Source organism: Rhinichthys klamathensis, unplaced genomic scaffold, assembly GCF_029890125.1.
Source record: "Rhinichthys klamathensis goyatoka isolate OS25496 unplaced genomic scaffold, OSU_Roscu_1.1 h1tg000088l_1, whole genome shotgun sequence".
Taxonomy (NCBI): Eukaryota; Metazoa; Chordata; class Actinopteri; order Cypriniformes; family Leuciscidae; genus Rhinichthys; species Rhinichthys klamathensis.
This window is the reverse complement of record NW_026606628.1, coordinates 237,104-262,588: the sequence shown is the minus strand read 5'-3', so window position 1 is coordinate 262,588 and position 25,485 is coordinate 237,104. Positions and strand designations below refer to the sequence as shown.

Genomic DNA, 25,485 nt, shown 5'->3' with positions numbered 1-25,485 from the left:
ATTCAAATGCTTGCATGATGCGCGAAAACAACATGACAGTGAGTGAATGCAGAATTTTTATATTTGGATGAACTAACCATTTACAGTTTGGAAAAAGTCATTGACACTTTCTTGCAATTAGAACTGAGATTAATCGCATTGATCATATGAAGCACATATGCTCTGGAACGGCACTCCTCAAAGTAAAAGCGCAAGCACATTTAAATCACCATATCACATTCAGTTATAGTAATATGATTATAGTAGTATTATGAGGTTTATTATGTACTAGGGCTGTCACTTTTGTGATAAAATCCTGATCGATTTTTGAGACAAATGTTCATTGAATCGATTGTAAAATCGATTTTCCATGTCTAAAGACGTTTCCATTTTCGCCAAATATAGGCAAATCCACGGACAACTAACAGGCATTAAAGAGTGCGCTTGAGACGCGGCGCACAAGTCAGCAATATTTCTGATGATTTATTGGCGTGAAGTTTCGTGCACAATGACAAACGGGAGTGTAACATTCTCAAAAAACAATAAGCAGAGTGGACTGCCAAACCATCAATGAAAAACATTGCTGCAGGCTTCAACATGGCTGTGTTTACGATTAGAATTATTATTTCGATTATTTAAATGTCAAACAAATTTCGCCTATGTAGGCGATTGTAGCCCGTAGCCCGAATCTGTATCTGTATGCACGAGATGTCTGAATACCGCATGTCTGAATACCGGCAGAATTCACATTTTTGTTGTAAAAAGAGACACAATATGCAGAAGGATAGTTTGCTGTTATGCGTGTTTGTCAGAGCCTGCAGTTGCTGTGTGACGCGCGCTCGCTGCGGGCGTGTCGTGACGAGCTGGACGCGCTCCGAGAGAAAGCCGTTAAAATCGATTCCCTATTTTCGATACTTGTGTTGGTTGGTCTGATCGAACAAAGTGACAGCCCTAATATGTACAGTGCATTAATAGCAGGAGGTGGGACATAGCGAGCACAGGGAGAGTCATTCTGAAAAGAAAAAAAACGAAAGTTTTGTTTCAGTGAAATTACTACATTAAACTACTATATATAATATATAATAATGCAATGGGGGAATATTTGTAGTCCTGATAATAAAATAATATTATTGTTTAATAAGTAATAATAATTTATTGAATCGTGGCACGAGTGTATTGTTACACCCCCTACAGATCAGCCAAGTTATTGTTGTTGCATAAAACAGTTGTGATATGCTCAAAATAACCACAAGCGTGATCAAGATCCACAGATCGCTCTGAATATTTCAACACTTTTGAGGACCTAAGAAAAAATGGTTACGAAAGAATTAAACAGTCATATTTCAAATAGCAATTTTAATTTAAAAACCCTAACCTGAGCATGTTGTCTCCCTTCTGCCAGGCATACAAATTTCATTAGAAGACATGACAGCAATTGTTTTTATTTTTACAATAGTCTATCTTTCCAAACTTCATATTTCATCCCACACATTTAAAATAATCTGCCCAAAAGATGCCTGTACTATACATAGACCTTTGATGCAAACAAAGCCAAATTATTTATAGGCTTATTTGGAAATGCAATCAAACCCCCAAACAAAAGAGCTCTTTTTCCCTGCCACCCACATGCACTGTATATATACACACCTGTATGTGTTCCAGCATCAAAATACTGCTTTTAACACATCCATTTGGCCAGTTATTTTATTTAGTCTGCTTTCCAATCTTCTCCAAATGCAGAACTGCACAACTCTAAGAGCTCTACTAGGAGCTTTAGGTGAGATGTTAAGTATACACACTCTGAATGTCCAGGGTTGTGGGGCGTCGAGCTCAAAGGTCGTCGTGAGAAGGCAGGCTGTCACTGACCAAGCTGGAGCTGGAGGTGGGACTGGGACTCAGGCTAACAGTACTCAGCAAACTCATGTCTGGAAGACTCATGGTGACTGACTGAACCTCCCGGTCAGACAAGTCCTCGTCTTCAGCATCAGATCTCTGACTGACCATCACACTGAGAAACAGAGAGAGCAACATGACATAAGAATGAGAATAAGGTCATGAGAAAAAGTTTAGATGTATGTTGTCAGTGAGGGATGATTGTAAGAATGTACATACCTAGATCTAGACAGCTGAGGTCTATGTCCATGATACGACTTGGAAGACCACTATGAATACAAGCACATATATAACGAAAATATAGTAACTCAATTTATTGATTTTATTATCTTCAACAGAGTTCACACAAGCAATGACCAATGATTTTCCACTACCTTACTAGTAGTTTTAGGTAAACATGATTTAAAAACAAAAATGAATCACAAAGATTGCTGGGGATGATTTTCATTTGTATGTCAGGTACCAATCTACTGTATAGGAATACGTCACAGGACTTCATGGTTTATAAAGCACTTTTCTTTAGGTATTCAAGGCTTGACATTAACGCTTGTCTGCCTGTCCGGGACAAGTGGATTTTTTGAAGGGACAAGTAGAAGAGAATTTTACTTGCCCAACTGGACAAGTATCCTGATTAAAACGTCAATAACAAAAAAGAACTAGGGAATCAATAAAACGCGAGAATGATTCTTTTTTTTTTTTTTTTTACATTTATTGTAAGTTGCGATCGATAGTGGATAATAAATGTATTACTGACTGTAACAAGGTTGCACCGTTGAGTTGCGTGCAGCCTCTCGAGGAGAAATGGAAACAAATGAACAGCTCACACAAAGAAACTCCTTTAACAACATACTGCCTATAAAAATTCAAAATGTGGAGTTTTTATATTTTTTACATATGATACAGTTAAGCAATCTCACAGGACTAGTGCTGTTTTCCTGAATACCATCACGATTGAAAATTGAAAACAAGAGATAAACAAAAGATTGAAAACAGTTCAATAAACAGTTAAAATTAAGTCACTTACGTTTTAGACGCAATATTGTCTGTTTTTGTACTGATTCAGCAGCGAAAATAGTTCCAAACAAAGATCACAACAGAACCATAGTGCATCTCACAGGAACACACAACCGTGTTTTCATTACTGAATGATTCAGCGTTTTGTTTGAATGACTGACTCAATGACTCGCTCATTAAAACGGTCGCTTGACGCCACCTACTGGCGGTTTAGTGCCAATATGTTTAAAAGTACCATTCTTTCCAACGTTTCTTATTTGTATATTAAAAAATATTTAAAACAATCAAACTCATAACATTATTTAATGCAGTTTTAATTTTTCAGTGTAAATTATTTAATTTGGTCAGCCCTACCTAGGGTAACAGCCCTGTATAGTGTCTTATTATTCTAATTGAATTTATTGATCAAACTTAAGAATTTAAAATGAAAGAAGAAGCATACATTTAATAAGATTAGGGGGGGAAATGCCCTTTAAAAAGGTGCAAATATGACAATATGCAGATTTAAATATCAAACACTGATGAGATTCTTCATAATAAATTATAATTTTTTTCTTCCCCGGACAAGCAACTTTTTTACTAGGACAAGTGAATGACAGATTTACTTGTACGAATGACAAGCACATGAAAAGGCTTAATGTCGAGTACTGGTATTGTATCCAAAACCTCAAATTCCAATAGTGTAGCCGTATATTACAACAGCCTGTTAAAAAACAGCAACTGTGGTGCGGCTGCACTCTCATCAGTACTTACGTGATGAACAGAATCTGCCAGGTTCCCCAGGTGCACCCTCTTCTCACACAAATCCCTCAGTAAATTGATAGCTAAATGAAGTATGGAAAGAGTCAAAATGGATAGCTACACAAACCGAGCCAGATGTACAGATCAAAGCATGGTGCAATGCAGACACACACCTTTGCTCCTGCTGAGCCAGTATTTCTGTTCCCATTGGTTGAGGAGGATGTTGAGGTAGCGGGGGTGCTCAAAGAAGCGGAGGTAGCGGGAGGAAGCATGAGAGGGAAAAACCCGCTCAAAATCTCCTTTACGAGTCAACTCATCCTCACTCTCTGCCAGTACACGCACATCATCAGGAGTCAGCACATCCAGGATTGTGGCACAGAATTCCTACACAGACAAAAACACATTCCATTCAAATGTGTGAGGAACTGAGGTAATGCAGTCATTAGTATTAACAGTAACTTCCAGCTTGGATGATTGTACAGTGCTTTCTGTGTAGATTAAGTGACCATCAGTGAAAAATATATGATAAAGACAGGGTGTGTTTGAGTACCTGGTCTCCAAAGCGCTGGCTCAGATAAAAAGCTCTCTTTACTTTCTCATCAGTCGAAATGTCTGATCGCCATCTCTCTCGCACCACTCCACATAAACTGAACAATATAGAGTAAAACTTCAATAAGAGGCAAAAATAAATAATTTAATAACAACAACAAAAATAAATTATTAATATGCACTTACACTACCATTCAAAAGTTAGGGGTCTGTAAGACTTTTCAAATGTATTTTTTTTTTTACAAATCTCATGCACACCAAGGCTGCATTTATTGGATCAAAATTACAGAAAAAACAGTTATATTGTGAAATATATTATAAAATTTCAAATAACTGTTTTCTAGTTAAATATATTTTAAAATGTAATTTATTCCTGTGATGTAAAGCTGAATTTTCAGCATCATTACTCCAGTCTTCAGTGTCACATGATCCTTCAGAAATCATTCTAATATGCTGATTTGCTGCTCAAGAAACATTTTCTTATTATTTTTATTATCAGTTGAAAACGGTTGTATTACTTTGATGAATAAAAAGTTTAAACAAACAGCATTTATTTGAAGTAGAAATATTTTGTAACATTATAAATGTCTTTACAATCACTTTTGATTTATTTAATGCTTCCTTGCTGACAAATGGTATAAAGTAGTCATAAAGTAAAATAAAACTTACTGACCTCAAACTTTTGATTGGTAATGTATAAAAATACCAATTAATATACAGCAATACAAGTCAATATACAAATTTTGAAAATGTAAAACCAGAACTGACCTGCTGGTGGAGCTGCTGGCACTGGAACTGGAAGGCTCATTGTCTTCTCTCAATGGCAAGACAAAGCCAGCAAGGTTCAGCAGGTCCCGTATCATCTGACCCTTGATGCTGACGTCCAGCGGTGTGTTCGAATGCAGACTACAAAGAGAAGAGGAAACATTATGATAACAATATTTAATACAGATGGCAGGATTCTGTGGAACAACAGAACATATTGGAAAATTTTTAATTATGAAACTAAATGAGCATATTTTACTGGGAAAATCCTCTGGTTCAGTGCATTTATGAGGCCAAATCCTAATCTTACAGGAACTGATAATGTTGGGGACTAACTATAAGCAGTACCAGTGACACTACTTGAAATTTAAACTCTAAATTTATTTATTATGGTCCATAAGTTACCCTCCTTTGTGTGCCAAATAAACACCAATTCACACACTTTGATTATTCCAATAATTAACATACCCAAGTAATATAACATTGCTCCTTACATCAGTGTAACTTATGGTTAGTAACTTAGAAACTACTAGCTTGACCTAAAGTTGCCTGACAGCTGTAAATTCTGAACAGCTTCAGCTGTAGGATTTCCTGTATGATGTACCTGGGTGAGATGTTCACCTCCAGCACCCATGGCTTCAGATTCTCATCCAACATGATGTCAAAGCCAAACAGCTCATGACAGCTATAGGCAGAACGTACATGCATCTTCACCAGTGAGTTCACATACGGGTCAGACCTGCCATGGGAAGAGAGAAAATAATACACTTAAACATAGTGTGGACATACACAAGGACGGTCTGCAAATACAGAACCAGACTAGAAATGCAGGACACTTACGCAATGATGGTTTTGATGACCATATCTTTGATCTTCTCCCAGATGATAGTGGTGTTGATACCCTGGCAGCCCAAGTATTGCCACAGTGCCTTCAAAGCCCTGTATTAAATAAAACCTCAATCAGAAGATTGTATTACGAATCTGAGACCAGTTCTAATATTTGACTTATAATGGTTATCGTGAGGCCATGAGCTGGCTGCTGATTAATTCATAAACCACCTTACAAGTGCAGGACAGACTCACCCTGAATACCTGTGTATTCTTTAATCTTACCATTTATGGCCCTGACAGGCCTTGTCATCGCTGTTACTCTGATACTCAGAGTTCTTCTTATTTACACTGTAGTTTGTAAGGTGCATAAACTTGTTGTTGAGGGTCTTCATAGAAGGAGAGTATCTGTGTTGAATAAAATTCAGAAAACATCAGAGCAAACTCACCACATTTGCAAATTTTTAAAGGCTTTGTTGAATGACATATACTCACTTGCAGCTTGCAAAACGTACTAGTCCATCGTTAAAGATGTAAACACGGAGTGGGTCGTAAGAAGTCACATACACGTAGATGCGTAGATCAAACTTATTCCCACTGATGAGGTAGGGCTTGTGAAGATACCTGCATAAAATAGACCACATCGTTTAAAAAAAATCAGAAACCTCCCACAACAAGGAATCATATGTTCCAAGGTTGTCCAACTAACTTCTGCACGAGGAGCGGTCTCTTGCGTGGCATTTGGCTCCACTTGTGAATGACCTGAATGCCAATTCCACGAGCAGATGCAGGCTAAACGCGAGAAACGACAGCACGTCAATGACAAGAATCTCAGAAAGTAATTTCACAACAACTCTAGTAATGTAATGGTACCGGTTTGACAATCCATTTCTGCTTGCTGCATCCATCCTCCCAGGCCTTCCTCAGCAGCTTGATATCCTGTGGGAGAATGAAGGAGCGTGGGAAGAAGCCAAACTCTCTTTTGCCAAAGCGTGCCTGCATCTTGGACAGGTTCCTCCAAAGTCGGTCCTTCCGGCCGATCTGAAAGGAGCCTGGAAAGTGGTTCAGCTGCCAAACAGAAATGCATGCTTGTTGACACTCAGCTGACAGGAAGTATTATGCAATTATGAAATGTATCAAAATAATACCAGCAACTTAACAGATCATTTCCAGGTCATTTAATATGAGAAACAACCTTGATGGATTTCTATTACACAATGGTAATACACACATGATAATCTTACCTTCTGAAACTCTCTAATAGCCTTGAACCCTGGAGACTTCATATGGTGACCCCAGCAGCCCAGCCAATCATGACTCTCTAGAATTAAGAACAGCACATGACATAACAGACTGCAGACTATACGCTGGAATACATAACTTTTGCAGTCTGGACGAGTAAGCACTAGTTGCTGAAAATCAGAGCCAGTCTGCAGATTTTCAGCTGTCAGAGTTAGCGGATTTCAAAGAAAAATGCACACTAGATGTATTCATAGTCTGTGCCCATCATACAGTCAGATGATATTAATCATGTTTGACATTTAGTGATTTCAGAACACATTGATTTAATTGGTCATACATTTCCCTGCATTTCTTCTCTTCTCTAGGTTGCTTCATAATCTAGTTGTCAAATAAACATGGCATTGCATATTTGAATGGATGAAAATGGCATTTTGGTTTTTGGCCAAAATAGAAAAACAGCCGAAAATATATGCCGCACTGACGCTGCACTCAATATTCCGCTCTATGCACGTGCTCCACTCAGTTGCTCACGGCCCATGCGAACGCTCCACTCATGTACCGCTCATGCTCATCGGAAAAGCAAGTTCCGCTCAAATAACGTGCCGACATGAAATTTCTATGTAGTAGTATACTTGTTTCTGTTTGCAATAGCCCTACTGTGCTGTAATGGTGTGGTATAGTATAACGCTGGTAAAATGATGTTATCCTCTCATTCACTGATCCCCTCCCTGCTACGCTCTGCTCACATGCTCTGATAATAATAGCTTTGTAGGACAATACATTATTTGGATAATTGGTCAAAAAAGAAATCTGTTAAATCCGATTCTGTTGCATAGAACTGAATAAAGATATATTTGTCCAATTTTAGTGTTACTTTCAACAAAAGTGTGGTTATTTTATTTTATTGGCTTGTATTTTTTTAATTCAGTATCATTAAAATGATTGAAATTCATTAAGAAGTATAATATTAATAAAAATGTTTTTAAAAAGCTGTTACATATTATTTGTAAAAAGCATTTTCGGTTTTCAGCCAAGTGCATCCAGAATTTTCGGCCCAGAATTTTCATTTTGGTGCATCCCTATATATTGGTAATATTGCTGAATTGCTTTGTTCCTCTCTTGTAAAGTTGCGTTAGATAAAAGTTTCTCCTAAATACATAAATGTAAACGTAATGTCCTAGTAACGAGGTGCATGTTTATGAGTTTGTTGTGTTTGGAAGGACTTGTGATCCAGAGTCATTTAGTGTATGATGCCCAGTTTTTCCTCTGTAACCACTTACAAGTATTTGATGCCTAGCATTTTAAAATCTGTTTGTATATAAAAAATCGTGTAGTGTATTCCAGCCTTAATGCAAGCAAAAAACTACTCAGCAAACAGTTTTAATTTTGAACATTGCTAAAAACAACAATCGCAAAACAGAAGCGATTGACTCACTCTTGGTAGCTTTGAAGTGCGATCTGGAGATGGTGTTTTTCACCACATTGGGAGTGACTGTAGTTATCTTCCATTTGAGTAGCTTCCTCTGTTCATCAGGCAACAGCTCCACTGTGAATTGTGGAGAAAATGTTAAAACAGTGTTTAAAACACAAGAGCTGTTTTTTAAAAGAGAAAAATGTGTATTTAAAAATCTGTTCTTATACTGCCAAATATGTGTCTGACAAAGGTAATAACGAATCCTAATGTCATTTATATGAAAGATGCTTTAAAGGGATAGTTCACTCAAAAAGGAAAATTAGCCCATGATTTACTCACCCTGAAGCCATCCTAGGTGTATATGACATTCTTCTTTCAGACGAATACAATCGGAGTTATATTAAAAAATGTCCTGGCTCTTCCAACCTTTATGAGAGTGAATGGGTGTATATCTTTGGAAGTCCATCAAAGTGCATCCATTCATGATTAAAGTGCTCCACACGTCTCCGGAGGTTAATAAAGTCCTTCTGAAGTGAAGCAATGAGTTTGTGTATGAAAAACATCCATATTTGAAACTTTATCGACTAAAACAACAAGCTTCCGGCAGATGGCCGTAAAAATTGATTTACGCCAAAAGAGCAACACTTGAACTTGACGCACAGCGTAATGACGAACGCGGTTGCCCAGTCCTGTTTGTTTGAACAGCGAGAGGCGTCAAAGCTTACGCTACTCCTACATCGTCAAGTGTTACTCTTTTGGGGCAAGTCGACTTGCGTAGGCCGTCTGCCGGAAGCTAGTTATTTTGGTCGATAAAGTTTTAAATATGGATATTTTTCTTACACGAATGCGTCGCTTCACTTAAGAAGGACTTTATTAACCCCCGGAGACGCGTGGAGCACTTTAATCATGAATGGATGCACTTCGATGGACTTCCAAAGACATAACACCCATTGACTCCCATTATAAAGCTTGGAAGAGCCAGGACATTTTTTTTTTTATATAACTCCGATTGCATTCGTCTGAAAGAAGAATGTCATATACACCTAGGATGACTTCAGGGTGAGTAAATCATGGGCTAATTGTAATTTTTGGGTGAACTATCCCTTTAAAGTCAGAGCTTTTTGTGTGTGCCAACCTCTTTCATTGGCAGTGCTGAAGTACAGTGTGGGGGACATATGAGGGAAGAGACTGGAAACAAGTGCGGGTTTCTCCACCAGATCCCCCTCCACATCAGGACTAATAGGCTCCTCCACACTAAAAAAAAACAAAAAAACAAAAAAAAACATTGTATATATATATATATATATATTAGCAAGCCGACAACAGAATCTACACACTCAGAATGTATACAGAACCCCTACTTAGACAAATCTACACATTCCACGACACATAATTTAATAAACATTTTGGCTCATTTGAAGATGCTTTCATCTGGCAATAACAGTGTAATACTCTCAGAAAAAAAATCACACAAAAAACAGCAACTCTGACTGACATACCCATTTTGTGATCATATTACAATTGCGACAAGAATCACAAACCAGTTTTGAATTATTGGACCAAAATACTCTTATACAAAGATTCTTGTACTGCTTTAAGGACCTGTCAACAGCCAGCTTCCTCATATACAAATAAACCACTTCAGATAGAGACTCCAATAATAAAAAAAAAAACGTAGCAAATGATATTTAAATCAAACACCCAGACAAACATACAATATAATAAGTCAACTTAATAAATCAGTGATAAACGGATACAGAAAGCAACATAACTCACGTGACAGTCATGTAGAACCGCTGAGGTTGATTCAAAATGGCCTTACACTCAACATGGGCATTTACTTTGAGTGGGAAAAGCAAAACCAGAAAACACCTACTACAAACAAACTCATCAGCTGGACGTCACTTCATGACAATGGCTCCACAGGCATGACACAATTCACTAGAGACTCATTTTCCTGTTATAGAGGGATAGTTCTACTTCTATCATACAAGAACAATTGTGGGACCTTTCTACAGGCCTCTGGGTTTAAAGCTTTTCTCTGACAGCAACCACTAGAACAAACAAAAAAAATTGTAAGGTCCTCCTCTGTGTGTTGGTCATCACCATGGTGATGTCAGGTGACTAGAAGAGAAACATGTAAAGTCATAAGAAAAAGTATATAAGAGATGTAATCTAGCTTACATAGTCAGCCTTACTTTGCATTCAAAATCTCTGTCAAAAGCTTTTGGCAGATCACCAGCCACAAGCACAAAGCCAGGATTAGCTACCAGAAAGAGATCTTTGAATCAGCAAAAAGATAAAAAGGGGTATTGGCAAAATACTGTAGCTGAACTAAAATTCTGATGAAAAAACTCTGGACCTAAGTGTGTACATGGAATATTTTGTGGAAAATGTATCACTCATATGCGTTTTGTGGCAAAATTCTGCAGCTTGGATTTTATATAGACTATCATGTTGAAAGAGTCTTTATTCATGATAAATGAATATGCATGATGGTACTAATCATAAATATTAATCTACCAGGGCTTGTGATTAAAACCTTGCTTAAGTTTTACCATTGAGAGGCCTGACTTCACTTTACAGGTGGTGGATTTCCACCACAATTTCTAGAGAGTTAAGAAACACGATGTAAAACAGTATGATTCATCCTTATATGCTGAATGTTTTAAAGATAAAAGCCTAATTACTTGGACGAGGCTGCCATGGACGTTGTTGAGGAGACATCACAATCATCTGAGGAGCAAAAAGTAACATTGTTTTTTTATGAAAACAGTCAGACAATGACAAAATATAACATCATTCAAAAACAATTTGCTAATAGAGTTCTGACAACACAGGTTCATGTATGCTGAGGTTAAATCCACAGAAAGAAGCAGTTCTGTTACCATCATCACTGAAGTCATTCTCCAGCTGATCTGGAAGCTCCTCCTCATCAACATCTAGTAGCATTGCCTGTCTAAAAAAGTGAATTACGATACAGAAAAAAAAAAACCTGATCATTGACGTGACTTTTAAATGAGGTGCTCCATATACGGGTGCTTTAAGTTAGGTCCAAAATGCAAACGATTTGTTCATTCAAGTTTCAATGATTCAGTCAAACAAATTTATTGATCTACCATTCAAAAGTTTGGGGTCAGTAAGATCCTTTTTAAAGAAATTAATACTTTTATTCAGCAAGGATGAATTAAATTGACCAAAAGTGACAGTGAAGACATTTATAGGGTTACAAAAGTTTTATTTTGTTCTTCTGAACTTCTGAATCCTGAAAAAGTGTATGGTTTCCACAACAATATTAAGCAACACAACTGGTTTTCACAAAATCTATATAATGAGAAATGTTTCTTGAGCAGCAAATCAGCATATTAGAATGATTTCTGAAGGATCATGTGACTATGAAGACTGGAGTAATGATGCTGACAATTCCCACCACAGGAATAAATTACATTTTAAAATATTTTGAAACAGAAAAGTTATTTTAAACTTTAGTACTTTTCCACAATATTACTGTCGTAACTGTATTTTTTATCAAATAATGCAGCCTTGGTGATCAGAAGAGACTTTTTCATGAACATTAAAAAAAAAATCTTACAGACCCCAACATTTCTAATAGTACTGTCTAATTAATATATATATATATATATATATATATAAAAAAAATCAAGTAAAAGCACATACCTCTGAATCTCTGGATTATCTTCCTCCTCTCCATTAAGTGTCAAGGGGCTTGTGTCCATCTGAGAGGCCTGACAACTTTCCTCTTTTGTGAGATGAATGGCAGATATCTGGTTTGTGACGGTGTAAACAGATGGCGAATGAGGAGAGGCCATATTGTGGCCAGTCACCTCTGGAATGGCACAATCACCTCCATGCATCTTACCATCACAAAGAACAGCAGAGGGGCACTTCTCATCCATTATATCAAAACTGTGGACACTGTTGGTTTCCATGGGTGCAAAACAAGCCTCCTTATCTTCATTAATAAGGCAGACGGGCACAGAACTATCTGTGAGATGTTTTATGTTGCTCAGAATGTTGAGTGTCCTGTGTCTTGCATGTACATTGAGTTTTTGAACAGTGGTGAACTCTGCCTCAGAGCTGATTCTTGTCACTCTCTGAGAAGCTTCACTGGCACCATGTCCTACGCAGCAATCCAGCTCATTTGCTCTTGTGTCTTCCACTATGATCTTCTCAAACTGCCTCAAATCCTTGGCCGCCTTGCTGTGGTTCAAAAGCACATCCCTGCATACGTCTTTCGAAGGCACGCTCGGTTGGGGAGGCTTCATTGCATCTGCTTTGAGGCCTCGTGAATATGTCCCATTGCAGCAGGTTATGATATTGGCAGGACTGTGGAGGTCATTGGTCTCTTGTTTGGAGTAAGAGGGCATTTTGGCATTTGGGGGCCGCATAACTCCATTGCTGTTATCCCTGAGCTTGTTGCTCGTCCAAGGCAAAGACTGATTAGTAGGCATGATCTTCTCAATTACAAACCTTTGAGAAGAAGACTTGGGTGGGGAGGGACAGGCAGGACAAACAGACAGCTGAGGCGAAAAGGCCCTTTTACCCAACAGCCCTGACTTGAACCTAAATGATTCAAGGTTCCAGTGGGGCTGACTGTGGCTATGGCATGCAGCAGGAGTAGTGTTGATATGCGGCAAGCTCTTCGATCTAACACTGTGTGTCCTTAAACCATTACTAGCACCATTCAAAGAACTAGCGCTTGTGCTCTGAACGCGGCTGACTCTTGTGGTAGGCACGTGTGGATAGGCACGTTGTGTGGGGATCCCTGAGACACAGTAGGGCTGATCATACAGCCCTCTCACATTCGGCTGAGGCAGCGAATCACCCGCACCGCCCTGAAATCTCTTTCTTTCAGCTTTGAAGGAGCCTCGTGCATTGGGTGAATGGACTACAGCGGACTTGGCTTGGACAACGAGGGCAGGCCGTGATGCCCCATTCCTTGCGTCTTCAGCTCCACTGGAGGCCATTAATTGCCATCTCACACCCCCCTGGGATGGGTTCAGGCACACACATAAGTGAAGAAGCGAAGGGTAGAGGGGCTACAACCGTAAAACAGAGAGAAATAACACCAGTTAATGATAAAATGCTCAATGTGGAGCTTTAAAACCATTTCGAGCCTTCAGCAGGGCCATAACCAACATGTTATAATAATCAGATATGACCACATTGTCCCCCTCAATATTTGATATTCTTGATGATGCTCTTATGCATTGTTTTATTTGGTGTTAGGATTTTTCGGCTGGTCTGCCTCAGCAGTCCAATGTCAAAATGATTAAGAAGGCCTACTAAATCAAAGGCGGCGGGGCCTTACTGTTCACAGAAGACAAATATGAATTACAGACAATGTTAAACAACCAAAAATAACATCCAGTGATGCAAACTACTAGACTTTTTGTCAAATTTCAGTTTTGGAAATATATTTCGTTTATGAGATCCATGAGCCGTTTTTTTTCAGCATAGGCATATATAATTAAGAGTGAAATATATATATATATATATATATATATATATATATATATATATATATATATATATATATATATATATATATATATATATACAGGGGTGCACATAACTGGTACGCAGGTACGCATGCGCGACATAAATCAGAAATGCGTAATGCCACTTGTGTTATTACGCGCCTTTGCGTACTTAAAGGGTAACTGTCGCCAAAATGCAACCTAGGGTCTTTTTGTTAATCTACCCGAGGCAAACTTTCATTTAAAAGCATAATTAGAATGGAAACGCCATTTTTAAGTTTGACCGTATTTTCGTTTTCGGTCAAATTGCCTTTTGAATGGGAGAGCTAGGGGCACGTATATGATAGCATCAAAAATCGCTATTTTTAAAACACTAAGAAGGCTCGACACAACATGAAACTTTGCTGGAAGTATCACCAGGGGCTCTACACATGAACTCGAGCATTGAGAACATTGTTTGTGTACACAGAGTTTTCTAAAAAGAAAGATAGTGAACAACTCACTGTAGCTGTGTCCGCTGGAACAGTAACACCCGCATTTTGTCAGTCAAAAATAGTCGATCTCCGAATGCGAACTGAACTGACTCTGAATTTTAGTATTGTTTCTTATATCCTTTTTCAAATACGAGGTCAATATTGTTTTTCACTTACGAGAAAACAACAAATTATCCGTAAATTTATATGGAACTAAGCTTTAGGAGCTTTCCATCTTTACTCTCCTCCCTGTTAAGTTGCATTCGGAGATCGACTATTTTTGACTGACAAAATACCGGCTGACACAGCTATAGTGAGTTGTGTCGGTACACGATCCGTTCCACCTGCACGATCCGTTCTACGCATGCGTAGTAGACGCAGTAGAAAACGCACATGCGCAAATTATAATTCTGTTTTGCGATGCTGATTTTGATTTACGACACTGCACGATCTGTTCCACGCATGCGCATATTTGTACCGCGAAACTTTCATTCACTCACAGCAAAAGAAAATGGAGTTCAGTGGAAGAAATGAGCGAAATGAGAAGTTTGCCCTTTACGCTGCCGTTAGACAATATTTGGTTGACGGGTTGGTGGATGCAGCGTTGAAGAAGAAGGTCTCACGAATGGCTGCAAATTTTGTTATAAGAGGTACGTGAGTGCATAGACATCATTATTGATAGACGCCCTATCAACCGCTAAGTTACTGCCAGTGTCCCATCTTAGACCGGTCACCCGCTGTAATCTGTTTGGCAGGTGCAATGAGCTGTCAGCGCATTAAATTAATTATACCTCACTGAATATCAAACTGATTTTCGCGCGGTTTTTTTTGCTGCAAATGTCATTCATGTAGCTATGATACAGGACACATGGTTCGGCGTATTTTAATATTCACAGTAGGCTTACAGTAATATAATATTCTGATATAAGATATACAGTGACCAGACACAATATATGATGTATGTGATGTAGGATATAAGGTATTTTATAAATCACACACTATAAATATGATAAAGAAGCAGAAACAGATAGTTGCAGTAAAGTAAGATATTTAAATAAGTTGACACAAACAAACACGAACAGACACTCTCTCACACACAAACTCACACACAAACAAACAAACCGGAACAGACACAAACATACTCCCTCTCACACACAAACACACTCTCTCACACACACAAACTCACTCTCTCACACAAACACAGACACTCTCTCACTCATACAAACAAACACGAACAGACACAAACAGACCATTCAAGTTGAATTATGATTTGTGACACACACACTCACACACAAACAAACACGAACAGACACTCTCTCACACACAAACTCACTCACTCACACACAAACAAACAGGAACAGATACAAACAGACACCCTCTCACACACAAACACACTCTCTCTCACACACAAACTCACTCGCACACTCTCTCACACAAACAGACACTCTCTCACACACAAACACACACTCTCTCACTCACACACAAACAAACAGGAACCGACACCCTCTCACAAACAAACAGACACACACACTCTCTCTCTCTCTCTCTCTCTCTCTCTCTCTCTCTCTCTCTCTCTCTCTCTCTCTCTCTCTCTCTCTCTCTCTCTCTCTCTCTCTCTCACACAAACACGAACAGACACACACACACACACACACTCTCTCTCTCTCTCTCTCTCTCTCTCTCTCTCTCTCTCTCTCTCTCTCTCTCTCTCTCTCTCTCTCTCTCTCTCTCTCTCTCTCTCTCTCTCAAAAAGCAAGACTATGTAAACAAAAACACAGCCACTGTACAAAAGTGGCAATTATAGAATAACGGACACAGCAATGCATCATGTTCTATAAGATCATCATGTTTTTAGCATAATCCAGGGGATTAAAACGTACAAAATATATTTCAGGCCTAGTGAAGTTGGTAACTAACTAATAATAGTAGTAATTGTGTAAAGTTGCATAAAATGGTAATACTCACTAATGCAAGAAAAAACTACCTCAAAAAACTGTTATCTGTGCTGTTGTCCAGTAACTCCAGTTGGAAACTTCACCCCAAAATGGCGGGCTACCGAAACGCCACCTAGTGGCTGTTACCAAAAAAAGCATCAGAGTTTCGCCTCTTGTTCTTCTATACTCTGGTATTTGAAAATAATATTTCGCATTGTTTTAGTTAACACGTGTGAGCATGTCAGTAACGTTCCATCTAGTCAGACATAGTAACCGCCAACATTTTTCACCACACGTGTTTGCATCCCTGAACAGACACATGTGCACATACGTGCTGTATTGTAATACCAAACAAAGCAGCAAAATCATTACGTTACAAACATTGTTTGTCTATCACAGAAAGTAAATTATTCTACATTGGCCCCAGTGCACAATTCATGAGGCTGGTTGTGCTGTCTGATGAGCAGAGGCGGGCTGTCCTGGAGGAGTGCCACAACAACCCTGGAACAGGGAACCATGGGGGCGTGAGGGCGACCATGGACAGGGTTGCTGTGGGGTACTACTGGGATAACATAAAGGCAGATGTGGCAGATTGGGTACTTTTTTGGAACTTTAATGGAATTTGACACTATGGCTCTCAGGCAATGAATTGATTTAGTGGCTTTGTTTGACTTCAGATAATTATTTTGTCTAAATAATATAATTATTTTGTCTAAATAATAAATGTATCCATCAGGTCAAAAGCTGTCACAGATGCCAAAAGAACGACCCCATAAAGACTGTGTCTCCTGCCCTTCACCCTATTAAGGTAGAGCTTACCTTGGTGTACCACTTAAAGCAACAAGTTAGGTGATGTGGTAATATTACATATCTCCACAGGTGAAAGAGCCGTGGGAGGTGGTCGGTATGGACCTCATTGGTCCACTGAAAAAAACCATGAAAGACCATCAATACGTCCTCACGGTGACAGACCTGTTCACCAAGTGGGTTATCGCTGAGCCTTTGAAGTGTGGCTCTAGCACTGAGGTGGCTGAGGCACTTGTGTCAAAGCTCTACACATTTGGTATGGTCCGGAAAATCATCACTGACAGGGGCCGTGCATTTGTTAACGAGGTATGTGTCCTTATTACCCTCTCCCTTCACACAGGGCATATGGCATCATCACAATTCATTGGTCATTTCTGAGACCAATAAATATTGAAAATAACCATGTGTGTCTGATGTACAGCTTAATGCACACATATTTGCGGCGTTGAACATCAAGCATGCCATCACAAGTGCATACCATCCCCAGTCAAACGGCCAAGTAAGTGTGCCCTCATGACATCCCGCAAAACAGTAAAGTCCATTTTAGCCAATGTACACTAAAGTGCATGTAACAATTCCTTTCTATGTTGAAGGATGAGAGAACTAATCAAAATATAAAGAGGACTCTCAGAAAATATGTTAATCAGCACCATGATGATTGGGACATCCACTTACAGGCCATAGTTTATGGAATAAACACTGCAAAACAGGTTATTATTCAAAATGACTAGATAACATATGTTGCATACATGTTTTAAGAGTTTTATTTTGTGATTTGATGCAAAACATTTTGTTTCAAATTAGAGATCCACCAAGTACAGCCCGTACTTTTTAATGTACAATAGGCACCCCCGTCTACCACAGGCATTAAATGTCTGTGAGACAGACGCTGCCTTTGAATTGGCGGACCCAGAGGAGGAGCTGGAGCTAAAACTAGCTGGAGTCAAGGCCCTCAATGAAACGGTTTGTTCAGAGTTGTGTGAATGGCATGTTCAATTTGAATAAGAATGTTCGCATAGTAATATATTCTTATCTTTAAGGTACGGAAAAACATTGAAAAGGCACAGGGGAAACAAAAAAAGGCTTTTGAGGCAAAGAAAAGGAAAGGGGTTCGCCAGTGCTCAGTTAAGGCAGGGGACGAGGTCCTAATTGGGGAGCCCAAAAAGAAGGTGAAGAAGGGAAATTGTTTACAGGATCTCCACCAAGGGCCATTCACCCTCACATCCCTGACAGAGAAGGGTGTGGCAAGTGTGGCTATGTTAGGAAAAATACAGAAAATGAATGTTGCACAGCTAAGGCCCTACTTTCGGCCACAAGGTATTGTAATAATCCTACTTGGTGACATAGCAAATATAAACATGACACTTGGCAATGCTGATTACTATTTACTTTCCTGTTGTGTAGATCATAGCCATGAATCGGAGGGCAGCCAAAACAATGCAGAAGACATTGGACTGGTGGACCACCAGTATGCCAATAAAGGTCCACTGTGGCACAAGAGGTTGTGTCCTCAACAAGAACAAGTGGTGAGTGCCAAACTAAACTGGATAGTTCACATGCACAGCTTGTTGGTGTGCTTTAAATAATAAATGCATGATTGCTTATTCCTAACAGGGATATTTTTTATTTCTAGCTGACCTATGTGCTGGATAGAACACGTCCAGCAAAAGAAATTGTTGTTCTGGATGGCCCAGTTTGTCTTCAAAGGGAAGACTTTTGGAGCCTGGGGCTAGATGAACAGGTGGAGAGCAGTGTAAGTGGATATTGCTGTAAAGAGTTTGGATGGTTCTAATGCCTTTATTGTAATTATGCAAAACATTCTGTGCTTTCAGATTGGGAATGCGTGCTTCAGGCTGGTAGAGGAGGCAGGCAGGAGACATGTATGTATTTGTATTTACCTTGATGACTTACACATAAGTTTGTGCAAAAGTGAGTGCACCTCTCACATTTTTACTACTCACTTTTGTGAGATGTATGTATATGAAATGCAGACATACAATTTTATTCAGGGAATGGATGTCCACATTGCTGACCTATTTGAAGTCCCTAAATGGAAACTAAGCGAACCTAGTTTGCCGGTAAGTTGTATAATGTGTTGATAAGTCCCGCAGATACACCTCTTTAAGTGAAGATTATGTCCAAGGAGATCTGAACATAGTTTTTTTTTCATAGGACAATGTGGAATCTAAAGATATCATCATTTTGCCAGCATGGTCTAGGGGGTCACAAACAGCAAGCCACTACATGCTTTGTGTACAGTTACATTGTTTTTTAGTTTTTCCTCTATTTTTAAACCAGTTGGTGCCCCTATAGCTGACATTAATAGGGTATGTTCTTCACAGGTGTTATTAGTTGCTAAGAAGGAGGCTATTTTTCTGGACTCATTATGTCCAAATGGGTTTGGAGATGAGAAATACCGAACCATATTTAGGTTTGAAATGCATAAGCAGAGGACATTAGCAAGGTTTGACCTGTGACCGATTAAGGCTAACAAAGAACATAAAGTGCATGTAGTTACGTGCTACTATGGGAATTAAAGTTAATACATGATAGGGGGTGTTTTCTACTTTTTTTTTCATCCAGTTAAGCCTGAACAGCACTCTGAAAATCTTCAATCTGATGACATTGTGTAACAGCCTTAACAAATACAGATCAAACTGAGTGAAATGGACTGATATCCTGTTCAGGCAAAGCCTTGTTCTCTGGCTTTAGGTTTGATTAAAAGCCTTGTTCTCTGGCTTTAGGATTGAGTAAAAGCCTTGTTCTCTGGCTTTAGGATTGAGTAAAAACCTTGTTCTCTGGCTTTAGGTTTGATTAAAAGCCTTGTTCTTTGGCTTTAGGATTGAGTAAAAGCCTTGTTCTCTGGCTTTAGGTTTGATTAAAAGCCTTGTTCTTTGGCTTTAGGATTGAGTAAAAGCCTTGTTCTCTGGCTTTAGGATTGAGTAAAAGCCTTGTTCTCTGGCTTTAGGATTGAGTAAAAGCCTTGTTCTCTGGCTTTAGGTTTGATTAAAAGCCTTGTTCTTTGGCTTTAGGATTGAGTAAAAGCCTTGTTCTCTGGCTTTAGGATTGAGTAAAAGCCTTGTTCTCTGGCTTTAGGATTGAGTAAAAACCTTGTTCTCTGGCTTTAGGATTGAGTAAAAGCCTTGTTCTCTGGCTTTAGGATTAAGGAAAAAACCTTGTTCTATGGATTCAGTTTTGCATAATGTTTTTCCAGACAACTTGCAGGAGCAGTGGCTAATGGACCGTGGGTGGAGAAGACGGGCAAAGATTTTGATGTAACTTTACTTACTATGTAAATTTGCCATTTCATTTTGCTCAGCGGACACTATATATGGTTGTCAACATTACATCTGAGTAACTGTATATTACTTTTCAGCCATTTCCAGTTCAGTCAGATGGACAGAGCTGTGGGATATTCATGCTTATGGTAAACTTATACAATTTCTACTCAATTTTTCCTGTTTGTCCTAAATCTCCATAGTAATTATTTTTCTCTTTAACAGTATGCCCTCTGCATCTGTACTGGTGCCATGTTTCACTTTTTGGATGTAAGTTGTAATTCATGGAATGTATATGTATCAAAGAATGTTAAAAAACAAACAATGCAAGACTCCAATATTACATGTGTATTACAGACTGACATACCATCTATTCGGAAGTGGTGGTGTCTCCAGATTCTGGAGAAATTCTCGATCGCAAGGTAGGGCATATATTTCAAGCAGTAAAACATTGGTCTGCTTTACAATTATGCTACATTAAAAGTACCATACTTTTGAATAGGCATGGGCAGAACTTCGGGCAGCGCTTTGCCTTCTGGACAGAGGAGGCAGAACAGCTGATGGCAGGCACCCTACCACCTATTTATAGGATTTCTCGACCCCAAATAGTCAAGGTATGGCCAAACTAACCAGACAACCATTTTCACGTACGCATTCTAAATGTTAAATTAACACCGGTAACACCGACTACCGTAGCAAGCCAAGTTACTACCCGAACCCCGAAGTTCCGTAGTGCCAGTAAAAGCGATACAGACCCCGTCAGGCAATGGCAGAAGTGCCTTTCACCCTGTTATGACTTGATGAACCACTGATAAGATTTTGGAAACATTATTTTAAGGTAAAAATGTTACATAGTGTTGCTTTAAGTATTGTGTTTACATGAGGTAAAATATAATTGCAATATTGCTAAAATCCCATTATAATCGCATTATGAGGGTGCATGTAAACGTTGTCAATCTTTCACCCTTAGTTACATTGCAGCCATCTCCAAGAGACATTTGTTAATTTTTTTGCTGAAAAGATGTCTTTAGGCCCCGTTTGAAAGACCAAAACATTTTATGTTGTAGTCTTAATTTATGGTATTTTACTTTATCATAGGAGGAACAGGTAGAAGTGGAGGAGCTGCCCCTCACATTGAAACATATGTACCAGGCAGAATACATCGTGAGGAACAGTATTGGGCTTTTCACTGGCCAGGTGCAAGAACCATCATACATGTTGATGGATCATGATGACCAAATGAAAGCGTGGAGGGTGCTGATGGAGTCGAGGAAGTGCTATGCCATGGAGCCTTTCACGTTCATTTTTGAAAACATTCAGGACATGGAAACCTTCATGATTATTTGCAAAGACACCCTCAACCTGAGAGTAAATGCTGGAGTTGGGGTGCACAGTCACCCCTATACATTTTGTTAGTGTGTGTGTGTGTGTGTGTGTGTGTGTGTGTGTGTGTGTGTTACAGCGGAAAGAGTGTTCGTTTAAATGAACAGAGCTGTTACAGCGGAAAGAGTGTTCGTCTGAAGTGGACTGAGAGCTGTTACAGCGGAAAGAGTGTTCGTCTGAAGTGGACTGAGAGCTGTTACAGCGGAAAGAGTGTTCGTCTGAAGTGGACTGAGCTGTTACAGCGGAAAGAGTGTTCGTCTGAAGTGGACTGAGCTGTTACAGCGGAAAGAGTGTTCGTCTGAAGTGACTGAGCTGTTACAGCGGAAAGAGTGTTCGTCTGAAGTGGACTGAGAGCTGTTACAGCGGAAAGAGTGTTCGTCTGAAGTGACTGAGCTGTTACAGCGGAAAGAGTGTTCGTCTGAAGTGGACTGAGAGCTGTTAAAGTGTGTGTGTGTGTGTGTGTGTGTGTGTGTGTGTGTGTGTGTGTGTGTGTGTGTGTGTGTGTGTGTGTGTTTTATAAAGATAAATAAAGATACTCAAAAAGTGTACTTTACTACTGTCCACCACTGGTCCCATGTCACTTCTGTGTGTACACATGCTTCTTTCAAGTCATTTCCATTGTCAGTTTGAAATACTCTATAACGTTTCCCCAGACTTGTTTGTAGTTCTTTTTTCACGTAAGTGCAGATAGTCTAGGCAGAAATGCATATTATGTTCCTTTATTGTCTTTGTAAACAACATTAAAGAGATTATTTTCCGCATTTAGATTATATAGATATATATTAGCCTATATAGACCCATACTAATACAAAATTACTCAACTTAAAAGGTAACTAATAGCCGATTATAAATTAATAATTTATTTAATTTAATAATTAAATTTTAATCAAAAAAAATGACACCAAACCATCTGACAATACTGACCTCAGACCAAAACACGGCAAGTTAAGTCAGTTAAGCCTAATACCATACAGCAATGAATCGCAAAGGAGAGTGGGGGAAATTGATCATGTATGTTCATAACTCACAGTCACAACTCCTTTATTATTTTGGATTGGCAACCACGTAAACACATCGTAATGCAGCGTAAGCTACATTTAAAAACATCAAAATAGACCCGCTGTGAAATGTTAAACAAAATACAACTAAAGTTACACAAACATTGAATGTCTATGTTACACAAATACCGGTATGCCGCAAGTTGTGCCGCCTGGCCGTAAAGTGTTTCATCCACGCATGCGTGGTACCGATAGTGTAGGAAAACCGTGACGTCTTCTACTACGTAATTACGCGCATGCGTAGAACGGATCGTGCAGATGGAACGGATCGTGTACCGACACGTTGTTCAAAATCCTCACCATGAAGTCTAATGAACTAAACAATCAAATTACACTTCAAATTAATTTTTTCCAAAGATGTTTTCTGTCATTTTAGGTAGTTTTTTTCGCGCTGATGTAAATTTAAGTGTTCGTTTTTTTAAATAAGTTCGGTCTTTAGTTAGTTATTTGATGCTATAAAAATGGGAATGTGATGTCATGATTGACAGCTGTGATTGACAGCTTCTACACTGAGGAGGACTGCACTTATTAAGACCACGCTACATATGGGGTGAGTACCAAACACCATCTCCTGGTACTCACCTGAGTAACTCACTGAAAAAGTTATGTGCACCCCTGTATATATATATATATATATATATATATATATATATATAATACAAATATTTCAAATGACAACAAATTCCAGATCTTTTACGATTTTTGCACAAAACTCCAAATGAATTGTAACATGAAAAGAAATAGACATCTTTTAATTTTTAGTGGCCATATAGAAAATCCTGAAATGGAGAACCTACAAATATCCAGGAATTAAAAATGTCCAGACCTAGAAAACTGGATCTGGATTTGCTCTACTCTAAAATATTTAATAGCATATGTTGCTTTTTTTGTGTAGAGTAAAACATGCTTGCAGGCCAGTGTGTTATCACTTTCTGCATTTAGGGTTTTATTGGAGACTTTTTATATAGATAATCATTCATATTTAATCATTCAAAAGGTTGTTATCTGACATGCAGATGTCAGTCTGGCTAGAAATCACCGTGAAACTATTTATAAGAGACAAGGCCTTAAACACCATGTCTTGAAAAATGGGGTAGTTATGGTCCTTCTTATTTAAAGGAATTCAATAATTCAAGGATTTAAAGTAATAAAGAAAAAAACAGCACTGGATTTATAAATTACACATGTACAGTCCATGTAACTTTACCAAAGTACCATACTAACACCATGTTTTTGAACATGTGCCATACTATCCTTGAATGTAATGTGGAGTAATATTAAAGCACTTATTTGATACTCGGTTTAATCTGATAATGAACTAAAGGGGCACTTGGGATGATGGGCACCTATGAAGCCCAAAATGCTTCTGTACGTTAGGCAGCTCACAAGATTGAGACATCCACAGTCTACAGTGTTAGAAAGCTTGATCTTTTCACACTTAGTCTGAATCCTATGAGACTCTGCTTAGACCAACACCTCCCCTCGCTTCAGACATTAAAATCAGCTTGTTATAATGAATAATCAATATTTCGGGCTTTCAGTGGTTTTACACTAAGTCTACATACATGAACTGTGCTATACTGTTGTGAATGAAGTCTAAGCAGACATACAGCCTGTGTCATCAAATCCTAGTAACGTTAGCCTGCCAAGCTAGAAAGCGATTTTAGGCATCATAGCCGTAATAACTGATGTCTACATAGACAGCGTACTAGATTTTGGGGCACAGCCAAAGCGAGGGTAACGGTTAGCCTGTTAGCTCAGCACACAACAGTCGCCTCACACTGGGCTAACAATACTTTCTCGTGACATACATCACTAGCGTCCTCGTGCACGGGACGAACCGGTTTTGTTTAACACTAACGTTTATGCAACACACAGACTTATGTCTATTTCCGTAAGTGATAAAAAGCGTCTTACCGGCTCGGGCTGACAGGGTAATTTATAGTTTCGCCTCAGAGTCTCCCGCGCGCTCGAGAAGCCTGCCTGCCGCCTCGTGCTGTTTTCCCTCCTCGTGCTGCCTGCGCTGCTGCCTGTGCCACCCACACACACACACACACACTCATATACAGGCTGTAATTCAAATTCAAAATGCAATTCAAATATAACATTAAATGTAAATATAAATATCATATAAAAAACGTACAACGAAAATATGAAATGTTGTCTTGGCAACTAACTGAAATCACAACTTTAAGTAACGTTAGGGCAACTAAAATTATTACTAAACCGGAAATTAAATGAAAGTTTTATACTGTAGAAATATTGGGGGGAAACAAATAAAAAGAACATAAAATTACTAAAAAAGTACGCAAAAATTAAAATGAAAACTGAAATGAATAATACTAAATAATAGTAGCCTATATAAATACTATGTAAATAATCCTAAAATAACACTGGTCTGAACCATAATTTACACCTAGTCAAACTTAGATGAGGTAAATAACTTAAAGCAACCATTCCTAATGTATAGCCTGTAGCCTACTCAAGTGTGACAATAATCTGCATAACGCATAAACTGATAGATAGGCCTAGATACTGTAGATAGATAGATAGATAGATAGATAGATAGATAGATAGATAGATAGATAGATAGATAGATAGATAGATAGATAGATAGATAGATAGA

At 38.7% G+C, this 25,485-nt stretch overlaps 2 protein-coding genes across 6 annotated transcripts; one reads left to right on the top strand and one right to left on the bottom strand.

Annotated features, from left to right (window-relative positions):
- Positions 1 to 1,773: 1,773 nt before the first annotated feature.
- ttll4 (tubulin tyrosine ligase-like family, member 4) lies at positions 1,774 to 24,887 on the bottom strand. Of its 2 annotated transcripts, XM_056251667.1 has the most exons (19): positions 24,777 to 24,887; positions 12,104 to 13,485; positions 11,314 to 11,384; positions 11,116 to 11,161; positions 9,561 to 9,679; positions 8,447 to 8,557; positions 7,014 to 7,090; positions 6,643 to 6,837; positions 6,479 to 6,561; positions 6,265 to 6,393; positions 6,055 to 6,177; positions 5,782 to 5,880; positions 5,546 to 5,680; positions 4,945 to 5,082; positions 4,178 to 4,274; positions 3,801 to 4,011; positions 3,640 to 3,710; positions 2,092 to 2,141; positions 1,774 to 1,987 (listed from the first exon to the last, which is right to left on the bottom strand). In XM_056251667.1, the coding sequence occupies exons 2-19, from the start codon at positions 13,411 to 13,413 to the stop codon at positions 1,810 to 1,812; spliced, it is 3,243 nt and encodes a 1,080-aa protein (XP_056107642.1). In that variant the 5' UTR covers positions 13,414 to 13,485; positions 24,777 to 24,887; the 3' UTR covers positions 1,774 to 1,809. The 2 variants fall into 2 exon arrangements, with proteins under 2 accessions (XP_056107642.1, XP_056107644.1); XM_056251669.1 differs by lacking the exons at positions 11,116 to 11,161; positions 11,314 to 11,384; positions 12,104 to 13,485; positions 24,777 to 24,887 and adding an exon at positions 10,202 to 10,471.
- Positions 18,792 to 21,839, top strand: LOC130085743 (uncharacterized). Of its 4 annotated transcripts, XM_056251672.1 has the most exons (9): positions 18,798 to 18,893; positions 18,973 to 19,020; positions 19,150 to 19,218; positions 20,355 to 20,415; positions 20,517 to 20,567; positions 20,644 to 20,688; positions 20,776 to 20,840; positions 20,921 to 21,032; positions 21,517 to 21,839. In XM_056251672.1, the coding sequence occupies exons 5-9, from the start codon at positions 20,559 to 20,561 to the stop codon at positions 21,832 to 21,834; spliced, it is 549 nt and encodes a 182-aa protein (XP_056107647.1). In that variant the 5' UTR covers positions 18,798 to 18,893; positions 18,973 to 19,020; positions 19,150 to 19,218; positions 20,355 to 20,415; positions 20,517 to 20,558; the 3' UTR covers positions 21,835 to 21,839. The 4 variants fall into 4 exon arrangements, with proteins under 4 accessions (XP_056107646.1, XP_056107647.1, XP_056107648.1 ...); XM_056251673.1 differs by lacking the exon at positions 19,150 to 19,218; XM_056251674.1 differs by lacking the exon at positions 18,798 to 18,893 and having other exon boundaries at positions 18,904 to 19,020.
- Positions 24,888 to 25,485: the final 598 nt, after the last annotated feature.

What these genes read in the sequence shown, in the direction of transcription:
- LOC130085743 (XM_056251671.1), top strand. Translation starts at nt 18,874, where the DNA reads ATGAACAGGTGGAGAGCAGT. An exon ending in AGACGGGCAAAGATTTTGAT is followed by an intron (nt 20,416 to 20,516) that starts GTAACTTTACTT and finishes ATTACTTTTCAG; the next exon opens with CCATTTCCAGTTCAGTCAGA. An exon ending in CTCGACCCCAAATAGTCAAG is followed by an intron (nt 21,033 to 21,516) that starts GTATGGCCAAAC and finishes ACTTTATCATAG; the next exon opens with GAGGAACAGGTAGAAGTGGA.
- ttll4 (XM_056251667.1), bottom strand. Translation starts at nt 13,413, where the DNA reads ATGGCCTCCAGTGGAGCTGAAGACGCAAGGAATGGGGCATCACGGCCT. An exon ending in GCACTTCAAAGCTACCAAGA is followed by an intron (nt 7,091 to 8,446) that starts GTGAGTCAATCG and finishes TCTTAATTCTAG; the next exon opens with AGAGTCATGATTGGCTGGGC. An exon ending in GAGGTGAACATCTCACCCAG is followed by an intron (nt 5,083 to 5,545) that starts GTACATCATACA and finishes TTCTCTTTGTAG; the next exon opens with TCTGCATTCGAACACACCGC.